Source organism: Pristiophorus japonicus, chromosome 7 (assembly GCF_044704955.1).
Source record: "Pristiophorus japonicus isolate sPriJap1 chromosome 7, sPriJap1.hap1, whole genome shotgun sequence".
In the NCBI taxonomy this organism is placed as follows: Eukaryota; Metazoa; Chordata; class Chondrichthyes; family Pristiophoridae; genus Pristiophorus; species Pristiophorus japonicus.
This window is the reverse complement of record NC_091983.1, coordinates 106,598,497-106,615,987: the sequence shown is the minus strand read 5'-3', so window position 1 is coordinate 106,615,987 and position 17,491 is coordinate 106,598,497. Positions and strand designations below refer to the sequence as shown.

At 39.6% G+C, this 17,491-nt stretch overlaps 1 protein-coding gene across 2 annotated transcripts in view; it reads right to left on the bottom strand.

The window, feature by feature from the left end:
• Nucleotides 1-17,491, bottom strand: part of LOC139267234 (intron Large complex component GCFC2-like) — an 86,937-nt gene that overhangs the window by 7,185 nt on the left and 62,261 nt on the right. For both annotated transcript variants that reach the window (XM_070885232.1, XM_070885233.1), the window contains 8 exons: nt 14,976-15,099; nt 13,640-13,721; nt 13,429-13,544; nt 10,820-11,019; nt 9,553-9,703; nt 9,205-9,326; nt 5,932-6,008; nt 2,087-2,153 (listed from right to left, as the gene is read on the bottom strand). In XM_070885232.1, the coding sequence (XP_070741333.1) occupies nt 2,087-2,153; nt 5,932-6,008; nt 9,205-9,326; nt 9,553-9,703; nt 10,820-11,019; nt 13,429-13,544; nt 13,640-13,721; nt 14,976-15,099 (939 nt within the window). The remainder of the gene's footprint in view (nt 1-2,086; nt 2,154-5,931; nt 6,009-9,204; nt 9,327-9,552; nt 9,704-10,819; nt 11,020-13,428; nt 13,545-13,639; nt 13,722-14,975; nt 15,100-17,491) is intronic.

Genomic DNA, 17,491 nt, shown 5'->3' with positions numbered 1-17,491 from the left:
GCCAACATGCCATTTGCCTTTTTCACCGCCTGCTGTACCTGCATGCCAACTTTCAATGACTGATGTACCATGACACCCAGGTCTCATTGCACCTCCCCTTTTCCTAATCTGCCGCCATTTAGATAATATTCTGCCTTTGTGTTTTTGCCACCAAAGTGGATAACCTCACATTTATCCACATTATACTGCATCTGCCATGCATTTGCCCACTCACCTAACCTGTCCAAGTCATCCTGCAGCCTCTTGGCATCCTCCTCACAGCTCACACTGCCACCCAGCTTAGTGTCATCTGCAAACTTGGAGATATTACATTCAATTCCTTCATCTAAATCATTAATGTATATTGTAACAACCCTCTCACTTTGGGTCTCCCTGGTAATTGGGAAGTTTATGAAGTCCATTCTGCGTGCGTACCTGGCGAATGCAGCAATGTGTAGCATGCTGCAAGATGGAGCATATGTCCCCCGCTGATGCCTGAAAGAAGCCAGAGGCATAGAAGGCAAGTGCCACAGTCACCTTTACCTCGACGGGCAGTGCAATCCTGTTGCCGCTGGTTGGCTGTAGGTCTGCCTGTAGGAGCTGGCATATCTGTGACCACCTCTTTTCGGAAGCGCAGCCTTCTAACACACTGTGCCTCAGAGCTGGAGGTATGAGCGATGTTCCCTGTAAACTCGTGTAGGGCAAGGCCTCCTCCCCATACGTCTGCGACCTCTTCGATTACATTGCCAATGATCAACAAGAAGCGTTCTTCCAGCTTGAAACCGTCTGAATATAGCAGCCAGGATTACTGACTCCTGACCTAACATGGCCCTATCTTTTAAAATGTCCTTAAAAAAACAAACTAGAAACTCACATAAACTTCACAATCAAAAGTATTAAGTAACGTGGCATTCTTCTCCCAATCCTTTTAATCACTCATAACTGCGACTTTCTCCTTCAATTTCAACATGGCGCTGTTCGCTGGTTTGTCTGGGCGGGTTCTCGGGCGGACGCTAAATTGGGCGAAATACTCAAAAGTTCCGTCCGGGGTGCCAGTGCAGCAATGCACTATGATTTACAGCATCCAAACGGTCAAAACAGTGGTGGGGCAGTAAGTTTTAGTGCCGCCGCAAAACCATTGGCGAAAGTTCCGCCCGGGCGCAAAATCTTGTGCGCCTCATTTCACGCCCAAGAAATCATTATTGCGCCACGCTGAGTCACTAAATACGGTGCAAATCAGCCAAAAATCCAGCCCCAAGAGTGAGTTTATTCTATAACAAATAGGTATAGAAATAGATTGTCTTTTATTAGATAAGGTTATGTTAAACCTAGTTATTTAAATGATTATCCAAAGCAGAGAAGGGAGATGATGTACTAGAATATAGACACCTCATGACAATATCCTCAAACTTAATTCTTTAAGATACTCGACTTTTATACCTTTCCTGGCATTTAACTCGCTTCCCAATTATCACCGTTTGGTTCATTTGTCCCTTTATATATCGGACATCACATTTATCTCTTTTTATCAATTGTTGTATTTGTGGTTTTATTTTCTCCCCATTCTTTAGATCTTCTGGGCTTTACACTATTCTCAGGTTGAAAAATGAGACAGATTAACTGTTGCAAACAGGCAGTACTCCATTACAAGCACTCTCTAAATTAGCTGGAGGAAGTACATGAGCCAACCACAACTGATGTCTTCCTATGGGAAGTACCAGGTCTCCATTCTGCAATTTCTGAACCACCCTACACAGCCAAGAACACAAACTGTACTTTTATTAAAAAGTTAGTTATTGGTCGTTTCTCTTGTTTTTTTAATCCAAATATTTTTTTATTTAATCCAGATAATATGTGCCAGGAACAGTATTTCCCATCATTAAACAAAGCAGATTCTTGACATGGCTTGTATGTTAAGTACTTCGCAGACAATTCTATTCAACTGGTTACACTGACAATAGTGTGTTTAGTTATCAAAGTCCTAGGCCCCTTTATTTAAATAGAATTAGATTAATGCTAGTCTGTTCACAAACATGAAGGATTGCATTCAACAGCTTTGCTTTTGACACCATGTAAAGAGAAACAGTGTCTGTAGACGCCTTCTCACCTTCACAGCTGACCAGAATTGTCTTTCCTGAAACTGAGAATGGATTGATGTTCGATCTTCCAGTATACTGTTAAAATGAAGTGAAGAAGTAGTATAGCTAAGAACTCAGATATAAAACATTGAGTACACAGGTTCTTACAGCACAATTGATTAATATCCGTTGTAAAAATCTAAATCTGAGGCATATTTGTATTATGCTAATTACTCAATCTTCTGGGAGGAATAATGAGAGTCTATATAAACTAAATGGTAAATAAAAGTAAAAGAGCAGAGATCGGGTTCAGATAGACAAATCTTTAAAAATGGGAAGAAAGTTGATAACATTAAAAAAAACTACAAGCCCTGTGTTTTATAAATAGGGGCATATATAGTATAAAAGCAAAGCAGTAATGCTAAATCAATATAAATTATTAGTTAGGCCGCAGTTAGAATATCGTATCCAGTTTTATGCACCTTTCTTTAGAAAGGATATCAAGGTCATGGAGAGGGTACAGGAGAGATTCATTATGATTCCAGAGTTGGGATGTTTCAGTTATCAGCAGAGACTAGATCTAATAGAGGTGTTAAAAATTGTGAGAAGTGGTAAATAACTTCCACCGATCAGTGAGTCAGTAAATATTTAGGAATACCTGTATCACCAAAAGTATAAAGGGAGAGATTAGGATAAATTTTTCTTATGCAGAGGGTTGTAAAGACTAGAATGCCCTAACAGAAACAGCGGTGGGAGAAAAATCCATTACAACTTAAATGGAAAAAAAATGTAAAAGGGTGCAGGGAAAATGCAACAGAAAAGAATCAAATGGACAGCTGTTTGAAAGCTGGCACAGATGAGATTGTCCGAATGGCCTCCTGTGCTGTAAAATTTTAATTATTTTCATCTCTAATAACTGAAAAGATTATTAAAAATTTGCTTCCACTTATACAACTTCTCCAAACCAATATCCATAATTATGTCAATATTCCTTTTTTTGGGAATGGTGGGGGAAAATGGTCTTGAAGGAGAAGGAAACTCTCGCGCTAAATACTCTAAATGGCCCATTTTGGCAAATAAATTTAATGGGCAGAAAATTGTGGATGACTAAAGGACTTAGGCATAGGACTCTTGTATTGTGCCTTGCACCAGATAATGTTTACCATTAGACATACCCTGTTCACATACAATCGTGTCTGACGTCTCCAAGAAAATTGATAGATTGAGCCATTATGACACAGAACTGTCACAACAGTCAAAAGAATTTAAAAAATAAAGATACAATGGGCTGGATTTTCATAAACTACCGCTACCACCAATTTTTCGGTGGTATTTACTGATTGAGGTTTTTTTTAACCACCGAAATACCGCTATGACTGAATCCCGTTAGTTTGGTCAAAAGTTGACCGGTGTTAGCGGTATTTTCAGTTGTGCAAGACTCAGTTTTTTGGTGCCAAAAAGGAACGGATCTCTACGCGATTCTGGTCAGGTGTCAGGGTTCACAGCACTCATCCATTTTAGCATTGGATTTGGAAAGAGAGAGAGAGATACGATTGTTATTTGACTGATTGGTATATAATGCGGCCTGAGGAAAGTCGGCCGAGGGCACCTAAGTTTAACCTCGATGCCCAAGAGGCACTGGTTGCAGGAGTTGAGGCGAGATGGGGGCAATTGTTTAGCAGTTGAGGGGGGGGGGGGGGGGGGGGAAGGGAAAAGAGTACAGCTTCCCCAGCTGTTGGACATTGTATGGTGTGCCATAGCCAAGGAGGTCGCCTCAGGAGGCCAAATATACCAGGGCGGCCAGCAGTGCCACAAGGAGACCTTTGCGCGTCCGCGAGAGTCATCATTTTAATCATGCACTCCGATTTCTTACATTGTAAATCTGACACGTTACTGTCGTGTTGCACCTTATTTGCCATGAATGATCTTTACACATTATTAAGATGGCTTTTTGAGATCTTAAGATGTTTCTGTACTTCAATGTGTTCATGAACCACATGCAGCTTAATGGCACAATAAACAAAGGACTGTAATAAATTCACAGTATGTTAACGTGCTTTGATGTGTGCGTGTGCCACAAGTGCAGAAGGGCAATTTGCTTAAGCATTACTATTGTCGTTTTTGCAGAAGAAACGGCTCATAATTTCATAATTGCACCAAGCAGCGACGGGGGGAGGGGGTCCACCCATGCTGCAACTACTGACTGAGGTGGAGGAACATGAGGCAGCCCTGGTGGGTGCCCACAACAGGGCGGCTACACGTGCGAGTGCTGACCCAATTGCAGGTGAGGTTATGTCCAGCAAAATCCCCAGGCTGAGTTGGGGTCAGGTAATGTAATGTAATGTCATGTAGTGTCTACGGACTCGGATTTGGGTAATGTCATGTCATGTCATGCTGTGTCTCCCGACGACATATAATGCAGTCGTGGTGGTCCTTCAAATAGGTCTGCGCTATGTGACCGTAATCATGTCACCCTGCCCCCTCCCCTGCTATTAACCACTCGTATGTTGTTTTCTATTTCAAGATGAGTCGCCACATGCACAAAGGACATCACGTCCATCAATAAGGGTGGAGGTGGAAGGGGAGGTGGGAATGTCGGTGCTGGCTGAGTCAGCACCTATTTCAGCTGTGGCCACTACTCGGAGGGATCCATATTCCAAGGGATCCCCACCTCCGACGCTGCGGGACCGAGTGGTGTGCAGCAACTCACCCAGACTAGAAGACTGTCTGCCATCTCTATGGAGGTTGACTTGGCAAAGCCGGTGTGCTGCCAGGCAGGCACTAACCTGGACATGGTGGGACGGTCGAGGGATAGCGTCACACTTGGTCGCGAGCTACTCCAGGTGATGTGTAGCGTGCTGCGAGATGCAGCATATGTCCCCAGCTGATGCCTGAAAGAAGCCGGAGGCATAGAAGGCAAGTGCCACAGTCAGCTTGACCTCGATGGTCAGTGCAATCCTGTTGGTGCTGGTGGGCTGCAGGTCTGCCTTTATGAACTGGCATATCTCTGTGACCACCTCTTTTTGAAAGCACAGCTTTCTAATGCACTGTGCCTCAGACAGGTGCAGATATGAGTGCTTCTCCCTGAAAAGTCGTCGGGGGTAAGGCCTCCCCCTCATAAGTCTGCGAGCTCTTTGATTAGGCTCATAATGCTCTTGAATAAACCTTCTTCCAGCACTATTCTGCATAAGATTAGTAGTCAGCAATACTGGCTGATGATATAGGACCCATTCTTTTAAATGTCCTCCAATGTGTTCAAATAGGCTCAAAAAGCCTTAAAATCGAACTGTGAACTCACATAAAGCTGTCATAAAGCTAACTGTGTAAAACTCAGCCTTCTCTCATATGGAATGAACTGCAGCTCTATTTTTTAAAATGGCATCGTTACCGTTGGGTCTAAGCATGCAAGACTATGGTTCTCACAGCGGTATTTTAGGCCGGTGGTAAAAATTGTGGTATTGATGAATTTATTGCCGGCAGTAATTTTCGGCGGTATTTTGGAGTTGCACACCGATTGATGTCATAAAAACGGTTTAAAAATAAGGCCGGCAGTATTTTTTTACCGCCGGTGGATAATCACTGATGAATTTACCGCTGGCGGTAAATTATTAAATCGGCGGTAATCAGTGATGAATTTACCGCTGGCGGTATTTCGCCGATAATTGGGCAGTAAATGGGCAGAAAGATGATGAAATTCCAACCTATTGTATTTCTTCTACAATCTCTGGATGTGATGGAATTTCCTTTCAGATAAAATGAAATACTGTTGTAAATTATGAGTTTTTAAATCTTTCCTAGAGTTTCCTATCGTGCATGTGTGGTGTGTTGGAGGACATGAGAAAAGAGAGATTACTATTTAAAATATTTAACTTACCTTTTTGGATACAAAGGAATGAAAACATCCTCTTCCACAGACATAGTTATTCTCATAACAATAGTTTTTCTCAGAACCTGTGAGGGCAAAAATGCTCAATCTATTCAAAAAGAAACCTACACAGTCCAACATTGATACCTCTAAAGAAATAATTTGACAAGAATTCTGTTCAAAAAGTCACTTTCTTTTGCTACATCCAGCAACAGATTAACTAGGGGCCGAAATTAGTCAAACACATGGTCCGCCCGTTTTTCAGCAGTCCCCAGGCAGTGCATCGTTTTTTACCGCCTGGTACCGCTGGGACTGAGTGGGTGGGGATTTTATCGCATTTTTCTCGGCAGTAAGCCGAGCAGAGTGCAGCGGGCGGGAACGGAGTGCAGCCAGCGGTGCACATGGAGAAGGCTTTTCGGCTCGGGAATCTTCGGCTCCCAAGTTGTGCACACGCACATGCTGATGTAAAGGACTAAATAAGGCTTTATTAGACCATTTATATTATTATCTAACTATAAAGATCAAACAAACCTGTCAGTTCTGTGTACATACCTCCTACTTAAGATCCGCTTAAAAGCACCTTCTCCAGGATGGTATGCATTTCCAGCGGTCTGTCGGTGGTATGTCATGAATTTTGCACTTGAGCGGTATGTTGGCGGTCTGCAAACCGCCTGGCGGTATGTCACTAATGAATTTTCCGCCGGGCGGTATGTAGGTGTTTTTTCACCAAAATTGCTTCTTTGGGCGGTAAGCAGGTGGTATGTCGAGCAATCTCGGGCACTCATGACTTTGATCAAACACCGTTAAAACAGTATTGCTAATTTTGACACATACAAATCATTTGATTTTCTGCCTAATTGAATAGTTCTTGTTTCTGTGCAATTTTGTGAATTTTCCTTTCTCAAACACAGTTTATGAGCGCCCAAGATACTCTACTTAAGATAAACTAGGTGTACATAAGGAACATTTCAAGATCCAAGCTATTAGTTTATACAACTCTGATGAAGGTTTCAAATCCCTCAATATTTGTTTCAGTAATAGCCAATTTATCAGAATATTACATTATCCTCCACACACCATGGATGTGATGTGTTAATGCAACCAATTTGAGCCTGACAAAATGTGCGCAACTTATCTTTCCATCACATCTGGCCATCCAATTATAATTATTTATGTCCTTCAGTTGTTATCAACTGCTTAACTGGAAGCAGCTGATAACAACTGTTGTCTTTGGAAGCATGAATAGTGGCTTATCTAAAGGAACACACTTTATTTTGGTCGACAGATTTAAGAAGTTATTTTGTAGCTACACATAGGGCTGCCAACATTTGACACTTACTAAATGTGAGATTTCGAGTCGCAAGCCAATGACCGGAGGCATGTTAAAAACAAGCAAGGGTACAATTAAGCAAGCTGCACTTATAATATGGGCCACAGAGGAAGGCTGTTCACTATTAAATCAGTTCGCTATCATTACCACTGATGTGACCACTTCACATCACCAATTTTCTTTAGATATTAGATTGAGCAAGTTGTTCTTACGAATTACAGGAAGTGCTTTTAGCCATTCACCTATCAGAAATTCTCTGAAAGAAGTGGTCTCATATCAGAAATGATATAAAAGCAACTGGTATAAACTTGTGAAAAATATTAAGTTTTTAAAAAAAGGTAAAATAAACTCTAGCTCCCATTTGAACACATGCAGTGCATCTGCTCTCTCCACAAGAGCCGGCAACTTGTTCCAAAGGTCACTGACTCTCCAAAAAGAAAAAGCTCCCGACATCTAACCTAGCTCTATGCTTACATAACTTAGGTGCACGTCCCCTGCTTCTCTCAAACCTATCTAATTCAAATATTCTATCGATATGGACACAGTTTAGTCCTACATTTAATTTTTCTTTGAATACCACAATTAAATCTACCTGCAGGCTACACATTTTAAAGTGTGAAAAGACCCTGCTCTCTAAGCCTATTGTGTTAACCAAGGGCTTTTAAGATAGGTATTAATCTAGTGACCCTTTTCTGAAACTTTCCCTGGGCCCCTATAATCACCCACCATGTGAGGGACTAAAACTGGAATCTATTCAACTTGAGTCCTAACCAATGTCTTACACAAGGACAATATGGTGCTTTTTGTTTTTATATTGGATTGTCCTGGTAATATGTTCTCATGCTTTATTTGCTTTCGCTACAGCCTCACGGCACTGACTGTGAACCTTTGGAAATTCACATACTATAACAGCAAGGTCTCTTTCCTGATCAACAGATCTTAGTTTGGAACGATGCATCTTATACACGATTGGCATTAGGCCTATCCATATGCATAACATTAAGTGGCACCTGCCATATACAAGCTCATTTCCTCTGTCACACCTAGGTCTGATTATAGTCATTTTTTCTCAATCTCGGTTCTAATATTTACACAAATTTTTGCTTCATCCGTGAACTTGTGGACAGCTTCCCAAAAGCTTTCATCCTGATCATTTACATAAAAGTGAAGAGAAACAGTCCTAAAACCAATCCTTGTGGGACTCTACTAGTAACCAGTTCCCAAAAAGAACCACTATCATTAAGAACCCTCTGCATACGAGAATGCAACCAATTGCTTGTCCAACCCAAGATCAGTCCACCAATCTCACAGGACACCATCATATAAAGTAGCCTATTGTCAAAAGCTTTTTGAAATTCCATGTATACAATACCAGGTTACTTACATACACCAATCTAGTAACTGTCTCAACAATTCTCAGGTTGGTAACATATGACCTTTTTGCAGAAGCCATGTGGAGAGTCTGCAATAACCCTTCTCTGTCCAAGTAGTCATGCCCAGTGGGAGTAATTTTCACTGTTGACGCAGGCATGAAACTGAAAGTTGCAGTTCCAATGCCCATTATACATCCTTTGCAATTTTCTTTTCCATTGAAATCAATGGAAAGGAAAAAAAAAATTGGGTGGGGTGTGCAACAGCCAGTCGATCCACAACAGCCAGTTTTACAGCTGTGCCAAATGTGAAAATTACCCCCAGTATCTGTAATAATCCTTTCTAACTACTTGCCTGTAGCCAAAGTCAAGCTAATGGGCCTATATTTCCCAGTCTGACTGGTTGCCCTTATTGAATATTAGCATAAGGTAAGCATATTTCCAGTCAATGGGTATAATTTCCGATTCTAACGAACTGTTAAAATATATATATGCAAGGAAAAGAAATGGCATTAAAAATAAAGATCAAACAGCTATATCAGGAAGATTCGTCAAAACGTTCTGTAGCAGAGATTTGTGTACCTGTGTGGCTTTACTTTGTTCATCTTTAAAAACAGCATATTCCTCTTTTAGCTTTCTGCAGATTTGTACCAAACTCTGTGTTTGTGAGGATGACAAAGGGTCCCATACATGGATTACAAAGCCTGCAGAAATAAAATTAAATTAAACTTGGTTTTCAGAAACATTTTACAAATTAAGTTATTTTAATTGTTTTAAAAAGTGTGATAATTCAATGTGAATCTGGAATATTATTATACACATTCCAACACAATTAAGCCACCACAAAATGATTTCCATGAAAAACTAAACTTACTCAAGAAACAGTTTGTTATAAACCAAAATCACGAAATTTGGATATTGTTAAATTACCTTCAATTTTAGGCATGACTGTTTTCTCAATTACTATGGGAAGTAATCTTGTATCAGAGTTTTCCGTTCTCTTGAATCTTTCATCTTCCATGTGACAGAACTCTTCCAATGCTAAAATCCAGGGCATTTCTGCCAAGTCCAAGCAGTCAGGCTAAACAGCAATGATAGATATTAGGAATGTCTAGCCTTCGCCACTTCCACCCAATCCTAATCATTTTACACAAAGTATTGTGCAGAGAAATAAACATTCATAGACTACTAGACCTTTCTGCAATACGTCCAATGGTTTATTTGCAGCTCATTCACTCTGCAAAAAATCCTGACTGAAGATACATTTCATTTTCTTCCTTTCATAGTCTCCCCATGCCATCTACTATCTGTAACCAAAAGGTCAATGGGCAACCTACTCTAGGCCTCTGACTGTGCTGCTCTGAAGTCGTGTAAGGATAGCGACAATGCTGATCTTTGCTCCTCCTCTGTGAACATCAACATTAGTAGAGTTGTAAACTGCAGAACTCATCTGATACTGAATCTTTCTGACTCAGACATCGAAACAAGGCTGATCTGCTGGTACTGACAGATCAAAGGGAGGAACCCTCAACTTTTGTCATAAAGATTTCCACAAGTGAAAAGGTGGGTAAAGGACCTGTTCCCAAATCACTGTTGATACCAATAATGGCATCCCTCTTGAAGTTTGGATAACTCAGTTTAGGATGTTGGGTTCCAACTAATAACAAATAGCAACTTCAAATAAAATTTTGACATTTAACCGTGACACTATAATGCAGGAAGGTTACATCAATGTTCAAAACAGCCACTAGATAGAACCAGTGTGTTTAATTTTGATATATAGATACGTATATATATTTTTTAAGTTACACACATTTTTAAAGCACACACTCTGGGCAGATAATGACATAATAATAATACTTATTTATATAGCGCCTTTAATGTAGTAAAATATATAAGATATATAAGATATATAAAATAACGTAGTAACATATGGAAAAGGCATCACTTACAACAGGGCCTACAGTGTTCGAGAGTCATCAGACACAATGCCACCCCAATTATATTATTGACACACCATGATCAATTAGTATCTATCTTCTACACACAGAGCTCACGAGCACAAGAGACACACTTTCCCCATCTACAAGGATATCTTTTTCTATGCTATTCGACAATGAAGGTTTATAATGCAATCTGTAGCGAGAAGTTTTAATGTAGTGCCCACCATAAGCTCGAATATCAATTCAACACTTACTTTAATGGGGTTCCAGCCGATCAGGTGCATACGGACTAAAGGATTCAGAATCTTTTGGAGACAAAGTCCAACATAAGCATCATAATATGAATCTGGAAATTTCTGCCGCCACAACTCAAACTTTGCTAAAATTCTGTCAACACTGTAAAAGTCCTTATGGACATCTTCGAAAATCTTCTTGGATTCCTTCAAAATGCGATCTGTGTTAAATTATGAACAAGTTTGTTCAAACAAGAAAGCGGGATTAAAAACCTAGCTACCAAGTTGGAACAAGGAAAGATAAAATGAAGACCACAAAGTTACAACATTTGCAGATCAAAGCATAAAAGATCAAAGATGTTTTTAAAAAAAATGTTTATTCCCCTCATGCTTTGTCAAAGATCTCAAGTGAAAAGAAGAGCAAATCACTGTCGATGCTGATAATGGCATCCACCTGGAAGTTTGCATTTTCTGTCTTCATATCTCCCCTCAATCCTTGTACGGATTGGCCAAGATCAGGATTTCATAAAGGATGAAAACTGCAGGTCCAAACTTAATAAACCACTCCAGCATCATACCACCAGACCCTCATTTAAAAAATGAAATGAATATATAAATATATATATGGCTGTCCTGACCATACCAAGCATTGGCTTCACCAGTAAAACACAACTAACCATCGTGGTCTACAGAGAACTAAAAAACAGAAAATGCTGGAAATGCACAGGCCAGTCAACATCTGAAAGACAAGTAAATGTTTCAATGGTGATCTTCATCAGAACCAGTAGAGTCAGATTTGAGAAGCCCTTGTGTGCATTTCTCATTCTTTTAAGGGCTGGATTTTCAGGACCGTTGCACTTTGGTCTCGCCCCGGAGCGGCGTGAAATGGGGCGGCGAGGTCTCCTACACCCCGTCGGGAGCTTCGGCTCAGGTTTTGCGGCAGAGCTTAGCAGCACCGCTGCCGTACATCGCGAAGCGTACCCCGCAGTGACCGCCATGTAAACCAGAGCGGTCCAGCCATGCCGGCGGCACCAAGGCAGAAAAGGCAAGTGCGAGTGTGTATTTTTTTTTTTTTTTAAGCGATTCGTATTGTGGAGGCATGGGCAATGTTTTTGTGGTGCAGGGCCCAGATGGCAAAAATTTCTCACGAGAGCGCAATCTATTCCAGGCTGGTAACTTTCCCGCCTCGCCTCCGTTTTCGCTCCAAAAACTGCAAAACCGAAAATTCAGCCCTATATCTTTCTAATGCTGATTGGCCTGCTGCATGTGTCCAACATTATTCTCTACTAGATGGTTGATCAAATTTACTACACCTTGCAATATATCTAAAGACATACTTCCTGAACTCAGACTGTCAAAATAAGTATCCACTGTAATAATAATTTATCATTGCTAGTGTGATTCACGGAAGACTGATTGATAGTTTATTTTCCCCCACGCCCACACTAAAAATAGCAAAAACCAACAAGCTTTGCAGGCATTTGGAATTCAACAATTAATGCTCAGATTTGTAGTACAAAACTCATGCGAGCTTAAAAACAAAATTCTTCAGTATTTTACAGCTCTGAGGGAGCCGTCTATATTTGCCCCTCCAGCAACTGCTTTATAACCATATTAAAATAGGGAATTTCTCTCAATTATTTTTTAAATGGAAAAACACAGTTTTCCTAGAACAGATCTCTTGCTGTATTGCTCAGGTGGACTAACTGTTTGATCATCAACCCAATGCAATACAAAAAAATGTGCAAAAAAATTGTAACCTGCCAAAATTACACATCTCTATATGACTTTATTCATTATACAGTAATTAAAGAAATGCTATTAATATACAATGGGTTAGTTGGGCAAGACAAAGATGGATTCACGTTTCAGGTGAATTCCATCAAAACATTAACTAGTATTTTGTCTACCCGATACTGATGAATCTGCTGCATATTTCCTGCAGTTTCTGTTTATAGTTCAGATTTCCAGCATTTGCAGTTGTCTTTGGGTATATTAGCATTTTATCACATATATAAATTGTCATTTAATTATTGATAAAGCTGTTGTGTTATGACTGGGAAGGTTTTAAAGTTCTAAAAATAGATTACAGTCCTAGTGAACAACAACGTTTATAAATGACTGGTGGATCTCAGTTAGTCTTGGATTGAGAGAATGTTTGTGGTATTTAGCTGCTAACTTGGCCTGTCCTTTTAGGGTCATTGCTCAAGCACATCCTGTGGGAAGCAGGTGATTGTAGCTATCTGTAATCGCTGAGGTCAGTTAATTGCTTATAAATTTCAGGCTCCATGTCAGAAGAATTCAGAATGAAATGCTCGTCTTCCTTTGTACATTTTTCAAGATTGTTTTGTATCTGTAACAAAGTGTGATGTCTGGAGTGTGACCTGGACTTTGCATAGCAGAAGTGTAACACACTTTTACATGTTTACATACCTGATTTAAATTAACACATCATCAATGAATACACGATGCTCCTTCACAAAATGTTTTACATCCTCCAATTATATATAAACACCATGAAGACCTACACAGATGATTTTATTGAAATGTTGAGTAAGAAAGACAAGTGCAACCTATCCAGATTTTGTAGTACAAGAAGAGTGCGGAGAAGAAGTAGAATGTAGCCGTACCTTCTTTCTCACGGAAATCAGACATATCGGCTGGAGCTACTTCGTCATCACTGGACAGACCTTTGTGATGGTCCGCTTCCTGTCCAGCCACATTTCTCAACCGTTCCCTATGAGCCCTATGTTAGAAAAGAGTATATTTTAAATTAATTTTGCTTCAACAAATGCTTGCCGATCAAAGTTGAAAGCATGCTCAGAGTTCCAGTTTAATTACCTTCTCATCTCTCGTTTCTCAACGCGCCGCTGTTTTGCTTTGACACAGTCTATATCGCTCCCACTGCTGGCATCAGCTGTGTCTGCAGAAATGAGCCATTATATTGTAACCACTTATACATTAATGAATCATTCAGAGGAACCTCAGTAATTAATACCCATTATCACAATGACTTGCATGACATCACTAGTCACATATTTAAACAATATTGGCCGGGAATGTGTGGCCCTGATGACGGTGAACAGGCAGCATTCGCCATCATTCCACCTTTGAAACAGATTGCAACTTCAGGATTTAGCGCATGCGCAGCCGAATGCAGAAATCCTGAAGCTGCGGCCTGTCATTCACTGCTCCTCCACAGGCTGTGCTGTGCTCCCACCAGACCCGGCATTCAGTGAAATCTCTCAAAATCATGGAAACTGATGAAAATTTCAGCTCTTACTCAGTAATTACGCTGTTAAATACCGCATTAAGTTAGATCCTTTTGGATTAGGTGTAACTGGGGTTTTAACGGCATATTGACTGCTAAACAATGGTTATGGTCATGAAAAACAAATTTTAATTTTGTGCAATGTCAAAGTTATCCACTGTAATAAAAATTTCAATTTTTAATAAATTAGTTTGTTCGTCTTTATTTCATGAGAGTGCCCCAATTTTTGTTTTGCTCTCTAACATTTTTAAAAAGTTAGAATTTTAGGAGCTTACTCACTTCCTGATTCGCTGTCTATGAGAATTTGATTAGCTGCTTTGACAGCTTGTTGACGTCACAGCAGTTCTTCGCTGGGAATCTTCATTAACTTCCGTTGATTTGAATTACGCGTCGGAAAGCCCGAAATTCTTGACACAAAGGTCAGGGGGTCTTTGTGCGAAGCTCACTTTGGGGTCAGCGCCAATGCCTTTGCATCGCCGCTGACCGCGAATTCCAGGCCAATGCTTTTTAAAATTAAATATTTCCAGTTTATAGCTCGATAACTCAACAGTCTGTGCCGAACTCTACTAGCGTATTGCATTAAAATAAACAAATGCACAGAATTAAAATCATTAAATGTGGCTTTATGCCTTGCATTCAAATGTTCTCCCCCACCCCACCCAACTCCCCAGTTTCTGGAATTGTGCTGAAATGTTAGCATTTTTCACAATTTGTTGTAAATATATAAAACTGATAATCTACTTTGGATTAAATGGTTCGGCTGAAATTTATTGAGTGTAACCATCCCAATTAAATTTAAATTGTAAAGGCGAATTGAAAGATCAGCAAAAAAAGTTAAGTTTTACAGGGAGAAAGACTTTAACAAAGCCAGGAATCATGAGATTAACTATTAAAGAATACACTAACTTGAAAGTTGCCAAACATCAGTTGATTCATCTTGAACATCATCCTGTCTGCGTTGCAAAAGAGTTCTTGCCTGCTGCCCCAGTAGCTGATGCATTTCAGATTCTAGTTCATCAATGACGCATATCTAAAAGAAATAACTTCCGTTAATGTTATCTTTCCTCTCCACCTCACAGAGCGAGTTATGCTGCACGATGTTTCTGTTGCACTGTTTGCTGTATTTTATGGTCATACTCATAAACTTCACTGTCAATTGTTGTTTTAATACGTACAACCTGTGCTTCCGAATGTAGAGTATAGGTTTTACGACCGGATGTTTAAAACACATAGCCCAATATCCATAATTTCTATTTTCTGTCATTTCTATTTTGAAGGTAGTGCTGTGCATACGTGCTCTAAATTGCTAACTAACAATTACCCCTTAACCACTATATATTGCACCAAAACCATGCAAAATACCCATCACATTCTTCTGTTTACCCAAAGAGGTAATAAGTACCACAATGTGAGACCATTAAATTCAGGCCAAAACTAACAGACTTATTTGCAAGTAAAGTAATATGCAGAATAAGATAAAGCAAAATACTGATGGTATAAATCCTTAGAAAACAGTAAAGTCAGAATTAGTTTAAAAGGGATTACAATATCCTCTTTAAAATGTTTTTCCTACGCAATCTAGTAAAGCTGCAGCATTTTTTGATGTATTTCCTAGGTCAACCTCACAAAATTTAACTTCACAAGCAATCTGAACTCAAATTGACCAGCTAGAACAGTGCATTTTTGCCAAAAAAAGCTTTTCATCTCATAGGTGTCAATGTTGAGACATTAACTATGTTCCTCCCAAGAATATCTCCTGATGAGTCAGCCAGAGAGATAATGAATTCACTTACTTCCTCCAGTCTGCAGATTCCCATACATTAGCATTTCAAGCTCAGCTGCCAGATAAAATTTGTCGAATAGCAGAACAACCCAAATCCTTACATTGGGCTTGGTCCGAACATTGCCAAAATCAGTTGTGTTGTTAGGAGAGATGAAAACCAAAGACTAGATGCTTCTTCACAGAGGGAGAGTTAGTTTTAAAAAGGAAACACCTGGAAGCAGGTTGTCTGCTTATTGCTTAGTTCTGGCAGGGTATTGCCCAGTTCTGATGAAAGATCATCGACCTGAAACATTAACTTTGCTTCACTCTCCACAGATGCTATCTGACCTGTTGAGTATCTCCAGCATTTTCCATTTACCTGCCCCACCCCCTGCCAGATTTCCAACATCCGCAGTATTTTACTTTTGTTTTGCTTATTGCTAAGTTGGGGGGGGGGGGGGGGGGGGGAGACAGTGCATGGAGCAGAAGAAACATCTTTAGTGCACAGAGTTGATCTCATGTTAAAACTAGTTTGAATAGTTGTGTGTGTAAAACCCACTACAGTACATTATCTGGTTAGCACAAAACAGTTTCTTAATCCGTTTTTAAGATTATTAAAGTTACTAAAAAGACAATACGCTTGATAAGAACACAATTTAGCACATTTCATGATTTTTTTTAATAAAAAGGTAAAAAGTCCATCTACTTATCCTCTCACAGATTCTCCTGCAACTAACCTGACAATACTGCATTTCAGCACTACTCAACATACATGACCAGTGCCCAATGACGACTCCCTGCAATTTCCTCTCCCAACAGCAACACAACTGAGACTGGGAATGTAGTGGAGCAGAAACAGGGCCTATACCATAGTACAGCACCTTTAACATTGCTTTATGAGTGATTAAGTAATCAAAATGCATAAAATATATTTATGTGGCGATACTTCTACATGTTAAGCTCAGTGGAGGTGGGGGAGGGAGCAAGGAATTGTTCAGGTCACTGAGTGTAGTGATATGATAAATGTATTATAGATGTCACTGCATACGGCAGCCAGAGCAATTCTTCCCACTAGATGTCACCTTTTTTAACAAATTGAACAGAGTTAACAATTCATTTTTAGAATACTAAAAACCCACATATTATATATTTAATCGATCAATCAATTCCCTAATATCTATGCTATTTTGTTGGTCATGTGCAGTTACACAAAGGTTGCTTTTTACCTTATTTTCAAGCTAAATTATGGCAACAGATGATTTCAAAAAAATCTGTCCCTACTATGAGCACTGTGTTAACAATTGACTTGTTAGCCAACCTTTAATTTAACTAGCTCCAAGGACTCAGATTCAATTAGATAATTTCCTCTGCAGATTCTGACTGTGCATCTGCCTGGAAGGTCTAATCATGACACACAAGACCTGTGTATTGCTATGTGAATTTGATAAACTAAATATAGCAACTTTTCTTGAAGTGACCAAGTGCGATAGAACATTTTAAGATAGTAATAAATTTGAATATTTACAAAATGTAATTTTTAGCACTACTTTTTTTTTTAAAGTTTCTAACAAAAAGCAGTAAGTTAACTGATTAATTGCATTTAAACAGCCTATTTTATTGTTAATTCCTTTTGTTTATATGCAACACCAATTAATTTTGG